Below are 16337 nucleotides of genomic sequence, written 5' to 3'. Positions count from 1 at the left end.
AACGCATAACTGTACTTATACAGAGCAAAATTTCTGGAAATAGAAATTGCCACAAACACCAGCGTTATGGAAGACTTTTGCAGAATTCTCAGTACTTAGCAGGTTCACACACAATATAAGTAAGGAGATCAGCAGCAATATAACTAACAAAGTTAAATAATACACATATAACTATGGTTTTAAGACATATAAACAAATGCATTTTATGTATCCTAAAGCAAAAATTGACTATATATATCAGACTACAATAAATTCCAAAAAGTAAAAACAGTACAGATCATAGTCTATCAAAATGGCCTGAGAATAAATAACAAAGGTTAAAAAAAAAATCACAACCACTTGAAAAATTTAAACTATATTAAGCAATCCTGGTTCAAAATTAAAAATAAAAATTGCAATTTTAGAATATCTGTAAAAGGATAAGAATGCTACATAGGGATATGTAAAAAAGCACAAAGCCTTAACACTATTAATTCAAATAGAGAAAATATTTTTTAAAATAATCTAAGAATTTTAATTTAAGAAAAAGAAAAAATAAACCTAGAAAAATTGCAAGAAAAAAAGTAATAAAAATAAGAAAACTTAATTAACAAGGATGCCCAGACAACTCAATGAGAAAAGAATACATTTTTTTCAACAAATGGTGCTGGGACAACTGGATATTCACACGCAAAGGACTCAGTTGAAACCTCACATCACATCATATACAAAAATCAACTCAAAGTGTAAGCCCTAAAACTACAAAACTCTTGGTAGAAAACAGAAGTAAATTTTTGTGACCTTGGATTTTTCCAATGGTTTCTTACATATGAGACCAAAACGCAGAAGCAATTCTTCTAAAGTAGATAAACTGGACTTCATCACCATGTAAAACTGTTGTGCTTCAGCACAATTCTGCATATACCCAAACCTATCATATAAACTTAGCAGGTCTGTTTTTTCCCCCTTGGAGACATTTGTCCTAGAGCACTCCATCCTTCCATAAAGAAAACCATCAAATTTTTAGAAATATATAAATAAAGTGAAAGCTAAAAGTGACAGAAAACATAATTCAAATGATAAATTGAGTCATCTGTTAGTTATTTTTGTACGCATATTTTGTAATTTTGTTAGTATATTTTGTAGGCAGTTTAGAAAATAAAAACTTTATAAAATGAATATTGATTCAATAATATGCAAATAATGAGATGTCTTTTTTCAAACTCATTAAACTGACACAATCCAACGATGGCTAAAACATGTTATGTTATGTTATTTCAAAATGGCTGATAATCAGACTCTAAAACATGTGCATGAAAAGAATCAAACCAGTGTACAAAAATATATAACCAACAATGTTCACTGTAACACTGATTATAACATTTTCTCAATAAAGTCAAAGTAAATATTCATTAAAAGGTGTCAGGTATAAATGGTAGTGTGCTGACATTTAACACTTAGTTCTTCCAGGGATGGGAGTAAGCCCTAATCTGTATTTGCCAATTTCTGTGGTGTAAACCCTACCACCATGTCTGATTTCAAGCTACCAAAGTTTGGCCACTGAATGCAGAGTTTAGACAAAAAAAAAAAAAAAGTTCAAAACTGACTTTTATGAGCAGTAACAAACTAGCGGCATCCCATCACTTATAATTCAAAATGCATGGAAACACTAAAAAGCCATAAATATGATGCAAAAGCATGTAACATGGGAAGACATCCTACACATTACTCAATGAAAAATATCCAATTACACATAGAACAGCTTATGCTGTATCATCTGTGACACTGAAACTTACATGTGCATTTCATCTTCATTTTGAAAGAAAAGAAATCATACATCAATGATGTATAACACACTACATTCAACCTAATTTTGCCCATAACAATGGCAGTAAATCTGGCTTTCACAGAATATCTAAAGCAGATCATTATTTTTATTTTAAAACAAAATGGCAAAAGATCCACAGATTTGGCTTGATAGTAATTAAAAACTTCTGTATCAAATAATACAAAACAAGGAAAAAACCAACAGACTGGGGTTAAATTTTTGGCAATAAAAAATGACAAACGGCTAATTTCATTTATAGGTTTGGAGCTGAAAAATAGGCAAAGGAAATGAGGAAACATTTCACAAAAGAAGCAATTCAACTAGAAACAAACATATGGGGAAATTATCACTCTCACTAATGATCAAATCAATACAAAGTTTAGAATGATGTACCATTTTTGCCTACTAACTTACTAATAGTCTAATAATATTGTTCATGATGCTGCAAATTGTATACAACTGTTTCAGAATGTTTGGGGTGTGTATAATCAAGAGTTGTAAAATTTTTCACATCCTCAGACCTAGAAATAACGTTTCTATGAATCTGTTCTAACAGAATTGTGTACGTGCATGCTTTAAAAAGCTATCGCCACCAAGAACTGTAACACAGCATTAGTTTTAAAATAAAATCACTGGGAGAAACCTAAATGTACAAAAAAAAAAAAAAAAAAGAAGAAGAGTAAACAATATACATCCTCTCAAAAGAATCTTATACAGTACTTTCATATGTTAACATCAAGTCTACATAGCCACATAAAAAATGCTTATAATCTAATGTTAAATTGTACAGTATGATCACATCTATGTAAAAAACAGAAAAATAAAACAGACTAGAATGGAATGTGCATAAAGAAAGCATCGTTCTTAGGTTAGACTGATATTTTTTGATAAATTTATGAATACATTTTAAAATCTGTTAAAAACTTGAATTATTTGTAAAATTTCAAAATCACTGAAAAACAGGATATAAAATAAGGTAATTAAATAACAGAATGTGAGTTGTCATTCTTTCAAAAACTAACACGAAAACAACATAATGTATTTCTTAAGAATGTCAGAAAATTCTTAGTGGAAGAAAATAAACATTTCTTCTTGACTCAAACTTGGACTATTAAGCACAATAGTTTTTCTCCTTACTAAACTTTTCTTTACTATTTTAGAAACAACCAAATCACCAGAGGACAGTATCTCAAGTGCTCTTATTTCATTCCAAAAAAGAGAATAAAATACAACGTAAATTCAGGCCACAGTATACAGGTTAAAAATACATATAATACAAATAAATACATATAAATACAAATAAAGATATTTTTAATAGAAAAAAAATTGTGTCAACCCACAATTAAGGACTAGGGATGCACAACATATTAATCAATTCTGAGACAGATACATTGTAATTTGAGTAGCAATTCACAGGTAGACTCTAGGGATTTAGAAATATCCTCCCCACACCCCTGCAGAAGAATCCATTCCCATAATAAGCATAGCCTAGAGTAGAAAACCCTACAGAAAACATGTTTCTCAAAAGACAGAGCTGGTGATTTTCATGAAAATATGTTTGGAGTCAAGATTTCCCTAAAGAAATCCTATAATTTCCTCCATTAAAATGCCACTCTTTACCAATAATTATTGGATAAGAAAACACAAACTGTGTTTCTGAAAATGATAAAGCAACATTCAGGTATTTTCTTCCATAGAAGATGAGAAAATGCATGGGACTCATCACTACAAGAAGTGGTATGTGCCCAAAATCTGTAATCATTTCTAATGTGCTTTGGATAACATCTTAGATAACCCATGACAAAACAGAACAAAACAGAATGTTCAGAAGATACCTATTCGTTAGCTCTTGAAGACACCAAGAACCTTCCACATTCAGACTCCATGTCAGAGCCAAACTTGACTCCAAAAAGAGATAGTACGTGCCAATTCATCAGTTCTCGGACCATTAGGAAGTGATTGATAAATAAAAATAAAGGTTAATTTCAAGTTTCTGCATTACCAAGTTTTTCTCTCAAATTATTAAAATTGGCCGGGTGCGGTGGCTCAAGCCTGTAATCCCAGCACTTTGGGAGGCCGAGGCGGGTGGATCACGAGGACAAGAGATCGAGACCATCCTGGTCAACATGGTGAAACCCCGTCTCTACTAAAGATACAAAACATTAGCTGGGCATGGTGGTGCGTGCCTGTAATCCCAGCTACTCAGGAGGCTGAGGCAGGAGAATTGCCTGAACCCAGGAGGCGGAGGTTGCGGTGAGCCGAGATCGCACCATTGCACTCCAGCCTGGGTAACAAGAGCGAAACTCCGTCTCAAAAAAAAGAAAAAAATTATTAAAATTATCCAAATTACATGCAGCTTCATTTTGAATGTCAGTCATAATTAAAAAGAGACTTTAGGAACCTTTAGGCCAGGCACAGTGGCTTACAACTATAATCCTAACACTTTGGAAGGCCAAGGTGGGTGGATTACCTGAGGTCAGTAGTTTGAGACCAGCCTGACCAACATGGTTAAACTCTGTCTCTACTAAAAATACAAAAAAATTAGCCAGCCATGGTGGCGGGCACCTGTAATCCCAGCTACTCAGCAGGCTGAGGCAGGAGAATTGCTTGAACCTGGGAGGCGGAGGTTGCAATGAGCTGAGATCGCACTACTGCACTCCAGCCTGAGTGACAAAGCGACACTCCATCTCAAAAAAAAAAAGAAAAAAAAAAGAGAGAGAGAAAGAAAGAGAGTGACTTTAGGAACCTTTAAAAATCAATCCTAGGGAAAAAGTCTACTCTTTGGCTTGAATGTAATGGCCCAGAATATGAACAAGACACAAGAGAATACATCCAATTGGTAGGTGCCTTTTCTCAGCTAAAAAGTGTTATTTCTACATTACATGCCTCCACTTTATATGAATCTACCTGGCAAGAATATCTCATGATACTGCTTATCTATGTATTGCCCTGGGTACCTGAAAGCCATTTTACTATAGGAGATGCAAGCCAAGCAAAAGCACATTTCCTGTGCAAGGATGTCTCAACAGATATCTCATAACCCATTACCAGATCAACAGAGTTCTCAAAACAGTAATAGATGCATTTCTATCACCTGAAACAATTAACCAGAAAAAAGAAAAAAAAAAAAAAAAACCATGGAGGAGCCATGTTGCAAATTTTCTTTATACTTCGTCAATGGATTTTTCTCAGGACACAGCTTCACGTGAGTTCTATGCTCAGCTATTTAACGACCTCTGGGAACAAAAGGACAGGAGTGAATGCATGCAACACAAACTTCTCCCATCCCACCAAGGCTTCTACACTTGCTCATCTCCCAGCCCACCATCTGAGTGAGAAAAGCCACAGCGGATATGACTGAGGATGAAAACATGTGGTAGGATGGTGGAGGCAGCATTGGTCTGGCTCTTTCTAATTGAGGACATCAATCCAAGGCACGAGGCACCTCTCCTTTGCTCTCCTCTCCTTCCTGACAGAGCCCAGCAAAGACACAACTGTGCCACCCTGATTGGCAACAACACCCTCTGCCCTTCCAAGCCCCATGGGAGTCCCTATTACTCTACTTTGCCCTATGCCTGTTCTTTTGCCTGGCACCCATTCAACTGCAAATGTGAGATCAAGGTAAGGAAGGCCGACACTGATAAGATAATGAGGAGAAGGCCCTGGGCCAGGAGTAAAGTGGGCCTAGTAATGCCAATTACCTGCCTGGCACCTCCAGTGGAATTAAGCTTTTCTTAGTCTCTCCACAAGTAGGATGAGAGTCCAGCTGCTCCTTCTTTGAGCATAGAACCTTTGTCCAGAATGCAGACGAGAAACACAGGAAACTGCTTTTTTTTTTTTTTTTTTTTTGAGACAAGGTCTCACTCTGTCACCTAAGCTGAAGTACAATGGCACAATCACAGCTCAGTGCAGTCTAGACCACCCGGGCTCAGGTGATCCTCCTGTCCCAGCCTCCTGCATACTTGGGTATATGCACCCATGCCCAGATAATTTTTTGTATTTTTAGTAGAGACCAGGTCTTGCCATGTTGCCAAGGCTGGTTTCAAACTCTTGGGCTCAAGCAATCTGCCTGCCTTGACTTCCCAAAGTGCTGGGATTACACACGTGAACCACCACACCTGGTGAAGCTGCTTTCTTAAGGTTTCTCCGATCATGGTCATGCCAAATGAGGATGGCTCAGAGGTCACAACATTAGGTATATTTTAAAACAAAAAATTATAACAATCTTTTACCTCTTTGTATGCATGCTATAGATGTTTCTACCATTATCTGTTTTTCTGATTAAAATGAAAGCCCCAAGAAAATAAGGGCACAGTGACGGAAAAAGAAATGAACACACAAGATCCATCCAATGTTTAATTCTGAATTTTTCCTGGAAAGCCCTGGAAAAGAGACCTACTAGCACCAAATATAAAGCAGCCCCCTTGGAATGCCCTGCTGGGCATTCCCAGTGTCCAGGCTCAATGGCCAACCATCTGTCACTGAAAATGGCAGAGATGGACTTGGGCAGCAAGATTATTTGTAGGCAAAGGAAAAGCAATGTTGTGTTTGGCTTCCGCCACACACATACTAAAGAGAAGCAATACTTAAAGCCCAATGAAGAGAAAACAAACAAAAAGAAGTAGTGAGTCAAAGGAAGCTGCCTGAGGATATGGAAGAAAAGATCCAGTCCTGAGCCGAGCTGTGCTGGAATAATGTGTCTCTCGGGCTCCACCTCTATGCCTCCCAGGATATGGCCCTTCCTGCAGGAAGCAAGAGACCCATGCTGATATGACAGGAGGTTTCTGATACCATTTCTTGTAAAGACAGTGCAACTATCAGCAGCATGCCAGGCGGCACCAGGGGAGTTCTGGACAGACTCGCGAAGACTTCATCCACAGGCCCCCCTCAGAAGTACTCCCCCTGCAGGGCACTCGGAGTTATTACAGAGGACAAAGAGAAGAACCAGGCCAGTCAAAAGGAGTCCACAGCACCTGGCAATGCCTCCTAGCAGAGCCCATCACCACTGGAGATGGCAGCAAGCCCAGACCCCTCATCCAGGGGCAAATTTGGGCAGAAAGTGGCAGAGACGCCAAAGCTGCAGAGGGGAAGGAGAAAACGCTTCAAAGTTCAAATGGTCCTTAGAGATCATTTGGTGCAATCTCTTCATCCTACAGGTATCTATAGAAAAAGCAAATGACCAAAATACCCTGAGGTTAGTCCTGTGAGAAAAAAAAGATTCAGTAAGCAGGGCAGGAATACTTCACCCACCTTTCAGTCACAGATTTTAGAAAAGATATACGTAAGGAATCCAAAATGCACAGCCATTTAACCCAAAAAAAAAAAACAAAAAACCCTTTCACAAAACTAGTCTGCCATTGTTTTTAAATTACTGCATGTTTTACCAATGCTCAAAAATATATCACAAAAGTTACAGAGGCAAGAGAGTTAAACCTGGCAATCTTTTAAAGGCAAACTGAGCAAGAATTAAAGTCATATTATATTATTAGAACAAGTCACAGGAAATGGGTCATCTCTCTAGGACAAGAGGAAAATTGCATTTGCCATCTGCAGAAAGAACACATACTATAACGAAGGAGCTCTGCAAAGCATAAGTCCTAAATATCAATTCACATGGCAAGAAAATAGCAAAACAAATCCACCCCAAAAATGGGCTCAGGCTGAGGGTATGACAAAAGTAAAGGCCACTGCTACTGCCATTACCTTTACCTGTATGGAAATACAATCAGAAAAAGATGTTAAAAATGATTTGAAAGTCCACTGAGAAGAGGACTTTCAAATCATTAAATGAGGAAGATGCCTACACATGCCTACAGCACCTTCTCCCATTCCAGCATATGCACTGCATCCTATTCTGAAACCCAGTGGCTCACTATTCAGCACTGGCTCACTAACTCTCTGCTGGTAATCATGAACCAATCTCAAGTCCCTGCCCTCTGAAAAAGGAAGAAGAATTTTACATTTTGTTCAGTAACAACTTATTTTTGCTTTGCAGACTAGAGTAAGTATTGCAAAATAAAGTTAATCATCTCCGAAACACACATTCACAAATTCCTTCCTTTGAGTGTACTGTAGTACCCAACTTCCCCTCTCACCAGCTCACAGCCACATGATGTCTCACAGAAGCACCAACTTGGAAGTTCTCTAAATTGTAAGGAAATGTGCAAGTCAAAGAATCTGAGGAAGCTCTCCTAGCATTTAAGAAAGATGTGGTGAGAGATTAAATGGGTGGGTGGTATTCACACGGAAGGGATGCGTAGTGGGGCTACAGAAATTGCTGGAAGAAGGAAAAATGAGTGGGTGAATCGGAGAAGTACTCCTCTTTAGAAGCAACTAGATGCCTGCAGTTACCAGAAAATATATGGTGGTAGAAGATGTTACCAATCACCCTGTTGCCTCACAGTAAAAGAAAATGTAGGAAAGAAACAATAAAAATGATGAAAAAAATTTTTCAACATAAAAAAGAAAAAAAATTGTTTGTTTTTTAGCAAGTGATGCTGATAAAAAAAAAAAAAAAAAAAAAAAAGCCAGATTCTTGGAAAGCACAATTAATTCATGATTTCAGTTTTTCAAAGGGAAAAAACATGAGGCTATCTCCTAGAAATATACATGACTATGTTTCTAAACATCACTGTTCTCTTCCAGTAACAGAGCCAAAAAGTCTGGCTAGACCTCTATTTCTTTAATTTGTGGGTCAATTATTGTGAGGTTTCTGGAATATAACAGCAATTAGTAACATTTTCGTTCCCAAATGCACCACAATCCATTACACACTTCCTTGAAAACATCTACTTTATTTCTAAAGCAGTCATATTGTTCACAATTCATGATTAATCCTGTAATAAAGGTGCACGGATTGTCACATTTCAAAGAAGCTGTGTGTCTAACAGCTTTCCATTGGAACAGCTGGATCAATTGCTATTGGCTTTTAACTGGAAACAATATGAGAATGTTCAACTGAAATGTTGTCCCTAGAGAACAAATGAGAGGCAGGCAAGAAGGCAAAAAATGTCCCATCTTTAAAAAAGAATTCCTTTTACTGTGCCCCAGGTGGCCAAAAACACAGCAAAGAGGAGTGGAAAATGGAGAACATATGGATGATGCCTATCAGAAAAAAGCAGGCAATTTAAATTCACTTCCTCCAGTTACCCTCCATTCTTTTTGGAATCCAGCTTTCCATACAACCCTAGTTACTGATAATAGAATCATGGGGAATTGAGATAAAGACATAAGAGCAAGGGTCTTTGTCTTCAAGGAACTTCCAATCCACTTAGAAACACAAAGGTAAGTGGTCATAAGCAGTTTCTCACACATAAAGGCAAAAATGATAGGCTCCAAGGACAGAGTTCAGATTCTCAGGATCATCCACATGCCCCTGTTCTGCAATCCCCAGGAAGCTCATACAATGGCCTTCAGATTATTTTGTTTCTTTCTGTGTGAAGAGCCAATAGAAAAGCCAAAGCCAGGAAGGATAAAAGTCAGAAGGGCATGTCAGTACAAGGGCATCAGCTACAAAACGAGAACTGTGCAAAGTGTCTTTCCTGTTGGTAATAAGACATAAGGAGCACCTCACACAGCACATTATTTTACACATAGTATGTGCTCATATTTGTTCATCTGACCAGCATTCTGTATAAAACTGTTCATTCTTAAGTTATACCTGCTTAAAAAAAAAAAGTAGAGGAAATACTTGTTTTTTAATTACTGACAAGTATATGCTGAAAAAATGGATTTGAGATACCTTCACAATTTGATTTTTAAATAATACTAATGTTGTTCTTTAAAATTAACCATGAAGGCTTTTAACAAAATATTCCGCACCGATTACGGCTATGTATAAGGGTTAACAACAGAGCTGCACAGTGAATCCAATTTGGGATTCTTGGCACCACAATATGGACATTTATTTTTGTTTGTAAAGCCCACATTCATGACCACCTAGGACTTGTTAACTCATTTCATCACTATGCCTAGGTCCTTTTTACTACATGTTAGTTAGATGAGAAATCAGACAGATTTTTACATATTGGTAATGCAACAAATCAAAGGTGATTGTTGAACAAATTCCTATGATTTTTATTAGTAACAGCTATTCACACAAAATAGTGTTTGCGTCTGAGAATAGCTCTTTCTTTAATGTTATTCCATTCGGCAGAACAAGAGAAAATGTTCACGGTTTACTGTAGTCGGTCATTGCCACAGATTTAATTACCAACAATTGCACATTTTACCTCTATTGCTATTTCACACTTCCCTAGGATTAAGTCTGCAGAAATCTTAACATTATTTAAAAGGCATTATAAAAGTTTCCCTTTGAAAAATGTCACTGCCTCCTCCTCCAACCAGGAAATTCAACTTTTACGTTTGTTGCTTCACATATTTTTATTTTCCTCAACCCAATACAGAGGAAACAGATTCCCTCCACCTTCTCAGGGAGAAAGCAATCCTAACCTCCTTATAAAATGGCTTCTCTCTCTTCCAAGATGTACCCTTTGAGCTATCTAGTTTCCCTCTATCACATCCAATCAACATTTCCACTAATATTAAAAGAACTAATAACTCCCCTTAAAAACATTAATATGAATGCTGGAATCAAAACCTTCATTGGAAAATCTTGTTAATTTCTTTTCAAGTGTTAAGTTTGCCTAGATAATAAAGAAAAATCTGTTTCTTTTTTCTGCTAAGTTTAGCATAGCACGCAGCCTCACAACTGCAAAGGCTGTTTCAGGTCCTTAAAAATTCATCTGTAATAAAAATCATAACTATATTTAATAGGCACTTCTGAAAACTGAACATAAGCCATTTCTTCTAAAGTAGAGCTGAGTTGGTTTTCTTTTTTAATGAAAAAGATTATACCAAATTTGTTTGTAATAAACAAAATGGCTACTAAATCATTCTTCTGGTTCTCCTTTCTAAATTTACTTTAAAATATGTGAATAGATAAACCTGCAATATTTTCACTGTTCAGCAGGGTTTTAATTTGTGCCATATGAAGAAATGACAAATGACATGTAGGTGCAAGATGGGACAGTTATATGGAGATCCAGGCAAGGAATCTACATAGATGCAAAATCTTACTCAAAAGGCTTTATTAAATAGTCAGAGCCACAGTTTTGATTTTCAGGAGGGATGTTCCCACTTTGCTCTGCTGATATAAACCATAAGTACTTTGTTTCAACAACAACAAAAAAGATAACTGCACCCAAATAAATCCTGACATTCAGAAACATAGTCAACACTTGGAAGCTAAGAGTAGCAAAAAATAAAACCTGTTGGTCCTTAAAGCAGTCTCATAAACACCATATTTTGCTATTTCTAGGGAGCTGCTATTATTGAGGATACTTAGACCAATGCTTTCATTCAGTGGTTCTGAGTCACCATCCTAGACAGCACTGACCTCTAGGTTCAGGCAATCAATATACCCACTCTTCCTCCATCAACATACCCACTCCAGTGAAGTCTACTGAGGGTAGTGGGAAGCATGCTCTTTTCCAGACGTGCAGAAATTAACACCCCATACAATTGAAATTGGCCACAGCATTTCCAGCCTTCCAGGCCCCTTCTTGGTCTACAACTGTACAGCTTTCAGTACAAATGCATATTCCTCATATTAAAAACATTCTAACTGCAACTCCTGAAATTCTGTATTTAATTATGGTGGTTTTCCTCATGTTATTGTACAGGTCCATCACACACACCCATTTAGTCATCACCATCACCTATGCTCTACAGAATATCAAAAAGTCACTGAGCCCTGTACCATGGAGAAAAATGTATGGTAAAAAGATGAGAGTGTTAAATTAGCCTCTACACAATAAAAAGTAATCAAAATATAGAATGGTTTTTCTTTTCTTTAAACTTTCATACTTTAAGCATGACTGTTACCATTCTCAAATGCATCCAGTACAGAACTGTAATACACTGGTTCAATGCGTGATGCAACATCTCATATTAATACTTCCTACCCTGGAATGCACTTATAATAAATTGGCTCAAAGAGTTACACACAATTTTTTTAAGTCCCTGATTACAACTGCCACAGATAAAAACATTACATATCCCTATATTTCTATAAATTTATTCATTATTGGCTGGTTTAATTTCCAGCATGGGGGTCATAAACAAATTCATTTACTCAGCCAATATTTATTGAGAGAATTCTGTGAGTTAGATATTGTGCTTGAAGTTGGGATTTAATAGTGAGCAAAACAGACACAATCCCTACTCTCATATGTTTGCAGTGTACAACAGAAAGAAAATCTATGCTCATACATAAAATTCAGACCATATATTCTTCCATTTAAGACTGGCCTACACTTTGCCTGTTTCAATAGAGAGAATTCAATCAATTAAAGGGGTCTGCTAAATCTTTCTATTTGATAATTAAGATCTAACGAGTAAAAGACTTCAAAAACATGTAAACTAAGAACAGGTTAATAGGAAAAAAATGTACCTTCTAGAAACTGAAAAAATTTCAGGATAACGGTATGTAACTTGAGGCAGGCATTCAGGGCCACTTGTATTACACAGACTTACAGACAAATTATATTAAATGAGATTATCTACGTACCATCAATAGAAATATTTAGTGAATATTCATGAATATTAATCAATTGAAGGAAATATAATGTACTTAACACCTACAAAATATATAAAAACGTCAAGTTAAAATGAAGTATGCTCTTACATATCTATGTAGAATATTAAGTTTTGAGTGTCAAAATAAGCACTAATATAAATGAATTCAAAGAATGAAAAAGTTAAAAGACAACAAGAAAATAATCCAAAATTCAATGTAATATTCTTATAGTGGTGGCTTTCAGGGTTCACATTTTTAAAGTTAAAATACAAATATATAAGCATATGGAAGAAATTCGGAAAACTGGCATAGTTGCCGGATATAAATCAAAATAGGCCAAATTTTACTGCCATACTTTGATCTACTCAGGTAACCACTACCTGCCTTTTTAAATGACTCCATATTATTAATATACCTAAGTAAATAATTGTATGAGCAAATGCAAGGGTACCCACTTTTATCCCTGTCAAAAAATCCTCTTCCATTAAAATGGCGTCACACATTCAACTAAAATTTACTTTGGAAACAATTTTAGATTTAATTTTGTTTCAATATGCAGTCATTCCTCCATAAACCGGTTAAAAATATTAGATCTTTAAACTGTGAATGGATACTTCCTATAACCTCCTCTGGATAGGTTTTGTTTAAACGATGGAAGGAACCAGGTCATTAAGTCTACTCATCAAAGCAGCAAATCAGGAATTCCTCAGATGAAATCCCTCCCTAATATCTTCCCCCTTATCGACATCAACCGTCCTGGATTCAAAAACTCCTGAAATCACACTCATACACATACACACACGCACAAAACCACATTTTGTGTCTATTACTATACAAATAGTCTAAGTATTGTAGTATTTATGTTGCAAAAGCAACATACCAGGAACACAAAGCAGCAGCAATTCTTGCATTATATTCAGCTAATAAGAAAAAAAGTTCTCCACACTACCACCACTTTAGCAGTAAAATTGGTTTACATTTTTTTCTCAGAAAATTATCTCCACATTCATTTTTAAAAGCACTGTGTTATTTAAATACACAGTATGTAATTGAGCAACCATATAAGTATATTTCCCTTAGACATTCAAACCTAGGCCCTTGACAAACCCCCTGGGCTCTAACTCTTAACTGCTGGGAAACCCAGAGCTGTCACTTTTCAAGCAAACTGGGTTGGCTGGAGAGACCTCAACTGCCCAGTTCACAGTTAAACAGAAACAAAGACTGTCAATAGGGCAACAGTAGTAAAAAAAAAAAAAAAAAAAAACAATTCTTAAAACAAGCCTCTCTAAAATGCGTGCTTTTCACCTTAATCATGCACTTAAACACTCTATGTACTTCTCTTGTTCTCTATTTTCTTCTCAATCTTGAGAACTCAGAAAACATTCAACTGACCGTTTTCAGTCATTAGAAGTATCTCAAAAATGAGAATTAAAAAAAAAAAAAAAAAGATCTTTACTTTCCAACTTCAGTATTCCTCTTCCCTGGCTTCATTCCCCTAAGCCCACCTCTTTCATCCAGTGCTTTGCCTTCTGTTCTTTGTAAACATGTGCACATTTATCTATTTGAGTTTAAAAATGAAGACATAAAGAAAGCATGTCATGTAAATTAACCATTAGTAACTATGGGTGAGATCAGTATATTTTGTTCTTGCTTGTAAATGGTCCAGTACATAAGCAGTTCATTCCCAAAGGCAATTGGTTCCTTGAGCCAGCAAATGGAATGCTCAAGATAAGAAAGAAAATGCATGCTTCTCAAACACCAACTGACAGTACGATATTCTTTTCTTGAAGAAATGTTTGAGAAACATTTTTATTAAACATGCAAATATCCAGAACACAAGTGCAGTCATTTTTCAGGCCTGTTACTGCAAAGCTGTATGCTCTTCCTACCCCAACAGCTCAGGGTTCTGTCACTCTGGTTTGTATGCGAACCTCGATCACTTGATTCTGAACATCCTCTCAGAGATAATAATCAATAAATTGCTATTTGAGAAATGGCATTTTCTTGCTTAGTGTTAAAGTAGAATTTTTTTTTTTCCAAGACTAGAGGGAAATTTTTTCTGTATGCTTCCCGTTTTCCTTCTAGCCCATATTCCAAAGATACTAAACTGCTATCTGTTTTAAACAAAAGGTTTCTATTTGTTGCCATGGGAGTAACTGAGAGGCTACGTTGGTTTTCAGTAGTAACTATTGTGAATTCAGGCCTACACCTGGGTTGCCTCGTTAAACAAAAGATACCGGTCGCTGTCAACAACCACACAGCACAACGCTCCCCTATCCCTCATCTTTATCTAGAAGGAATGGTGCAGATGAGAAACACGCCTGTCACCATCCACTGGCCAAGAAACTCTTCTAGGCTCCCTCCTTTCGAAGGTTTGGTGGCCAGAGAACAGCTCTTGGTTGACACATTTGGGCTGGCCCTCCCGCCCCGCCCCCAATACACAGGCCCTTTCTTTGGAGGGCCAACCACTTGGCTTCCTCATCATCACTGCTCCGGGAATCCAGTTGCGAGTCTGCCCACCGTTCCCCCATTCCCTCCTGACCCCAGAGGGCACTGATCATGGATGCACACCAGCCACCCCGCCGCAGGCCATCCCCCAACGTGTCCCGGGCTCGGCTCGCCACCCGCTGGGCCACACACACGGCTCCCCACGCCACCAATCCACGGGGAGCCGCGGCCACGGCACTGGAAACTCAACCCCTCTATCCACCTTTCCACCCCTGCGCCTCTGGCCGGAGTGATCTGCCATTTAGCAGATGCACAGCAGATAAGGCACAGCCCTCAGGGACACGAAAAGAACAAGCCGAGGCACCGGGCAGGGCAGCCCGACCCCTCTGGGGCGTGCGTGTGTGTACGCGCCCGCGCGCCCGCGCGGGTGAAGGCAGTGACCGGGGGCGCGCCCGGGAGGGTAGGGGCAAGCCGCGGGCGCCGGGGGGCGCCGAGGGCAGCTGCTCCGCAGGGCCGGGGGTGGTGGGCGGGGGTGCGCAGAGGCTGAGCGAATGGACCCAAGGCGGCCGGCCTCGGGCGGTACTCACCGAGCAGCAGCAGCTTGAGCTCCCGGCGGGCGTCCCGCTTGTCCCTGCGGAGCTGCCGCTCGATCTCGTCGTTGATCCTCCGGGCTTCCTTGGCCTCCTCGCTCAGGCAGCACGCCATGATGGACTCCAGAGTCATTCTTCCAAAGTGCCTCCGCTGCAGCCCCGCCGGCACCCCCTGCTCACAGCGCGCACACACACCCTCCCGCCCTCGCTCCCCCGAGGCAGCGGTGGCCGCCGAGCCCCCGCCGCCCGGGCGCGCGTCCGGGACGAGCTCCGGGAACCGCCGCGGGGGCGGTGGCCAGGGCCGGGGCCACCAGGTGGGCCGGGGGCGCGGCGGGAGCGAACTGCCTGGGCCGACGGGAGAAGCGAGGCGGGCGCGGGAGGCGGGCGCTGGCTCGGGGGGCGCGTGAGGGAAGGCCGCCGCGCCCGGCCTCGCTCAGACGCCCGCGCCTCCTTCCCCGGGAACGGGCGTCCCGCCTCGCCCCCCGTGCCGCCGCCTCCGCCGCCGCCGCCTGCGAGGCTCCCCTACGCCGTGCGCCTGGTGGCGAGAGCTCATCCACCGGGGTGTCCCCGCAGCGAGCGGCCGCCGACGGCTCCCTGCGCCCGGCGCGCCCGCTCCTCGCCGCCGCCTGACACGGCTCCCGGGCGCCCTCGGCCCTGTCCGCGCCCACCGCCCGGCTCGCGCGCAGACCCGGTTCCCGGCCCGCCCGGCAGCCGCGCGCTCCTCCGCCTCCGCCTCCGCCCCCGCCAGACGCCCACCCCCTGCCCCGATTGCCAGGCGCGGAGCGGCTGCTCAGTGCGCGCCCTCCCCCTCGCCACACACACACATTTTCTTCTTTCTCTGAACTGGAGCACAGATCCGGGAGGGAGGAGGCGGCGGCGAAAGGAGGAGGGGGAGGAGGGGGAGGAGGCGGAG

General features: G+C 40.1%; 1 protein-coding gene across 1 annotated transcript in view; it reads right to left on the bottom strand.

Moving 5' to 3' along the window:
• The window catches only part of GNAQ (G protein subunit alpha q), a 323586-nt gene extending 307452 nt beyond the window's left edge, over positions 1 to 16134 (bottom strand). The window contains exon 1 of the mRNA XM_032290657.1: positions 15422 to 16134. Coding sequence (XP_032146548.1) covers positions 15422 to 15557 — 136 coding nt within the window. The 5' untranslated portion in view covers positions 15558 to 16134. The remainder of the gene's footprint in view (positions 1 to 15421) is intronic.
• Positions 16135 to 16337: the final 203 nt, after the last annotated feature.

The sequence above is a fragment of the Sapajus apella genome, unplaced genomic scaffold (genome assembly GCF_009761245.1).
Source record: "Sapajus apella isolate SASKATOON/1434 unplaced genomic scaffold, GSC_monkey_1.0 scaffold24, whole genome shotgun sequence".
Lineage (NCBI taxonomy): Eukaryota > Metazoa > Chordata > Mammalia > Primates > Cebidae > Sapajus > Sapajus apella.
Note: the sequence above shows the minus strand (reverse complement) of the source record. Positions and strands in the feature narration are given on the sequence as shown.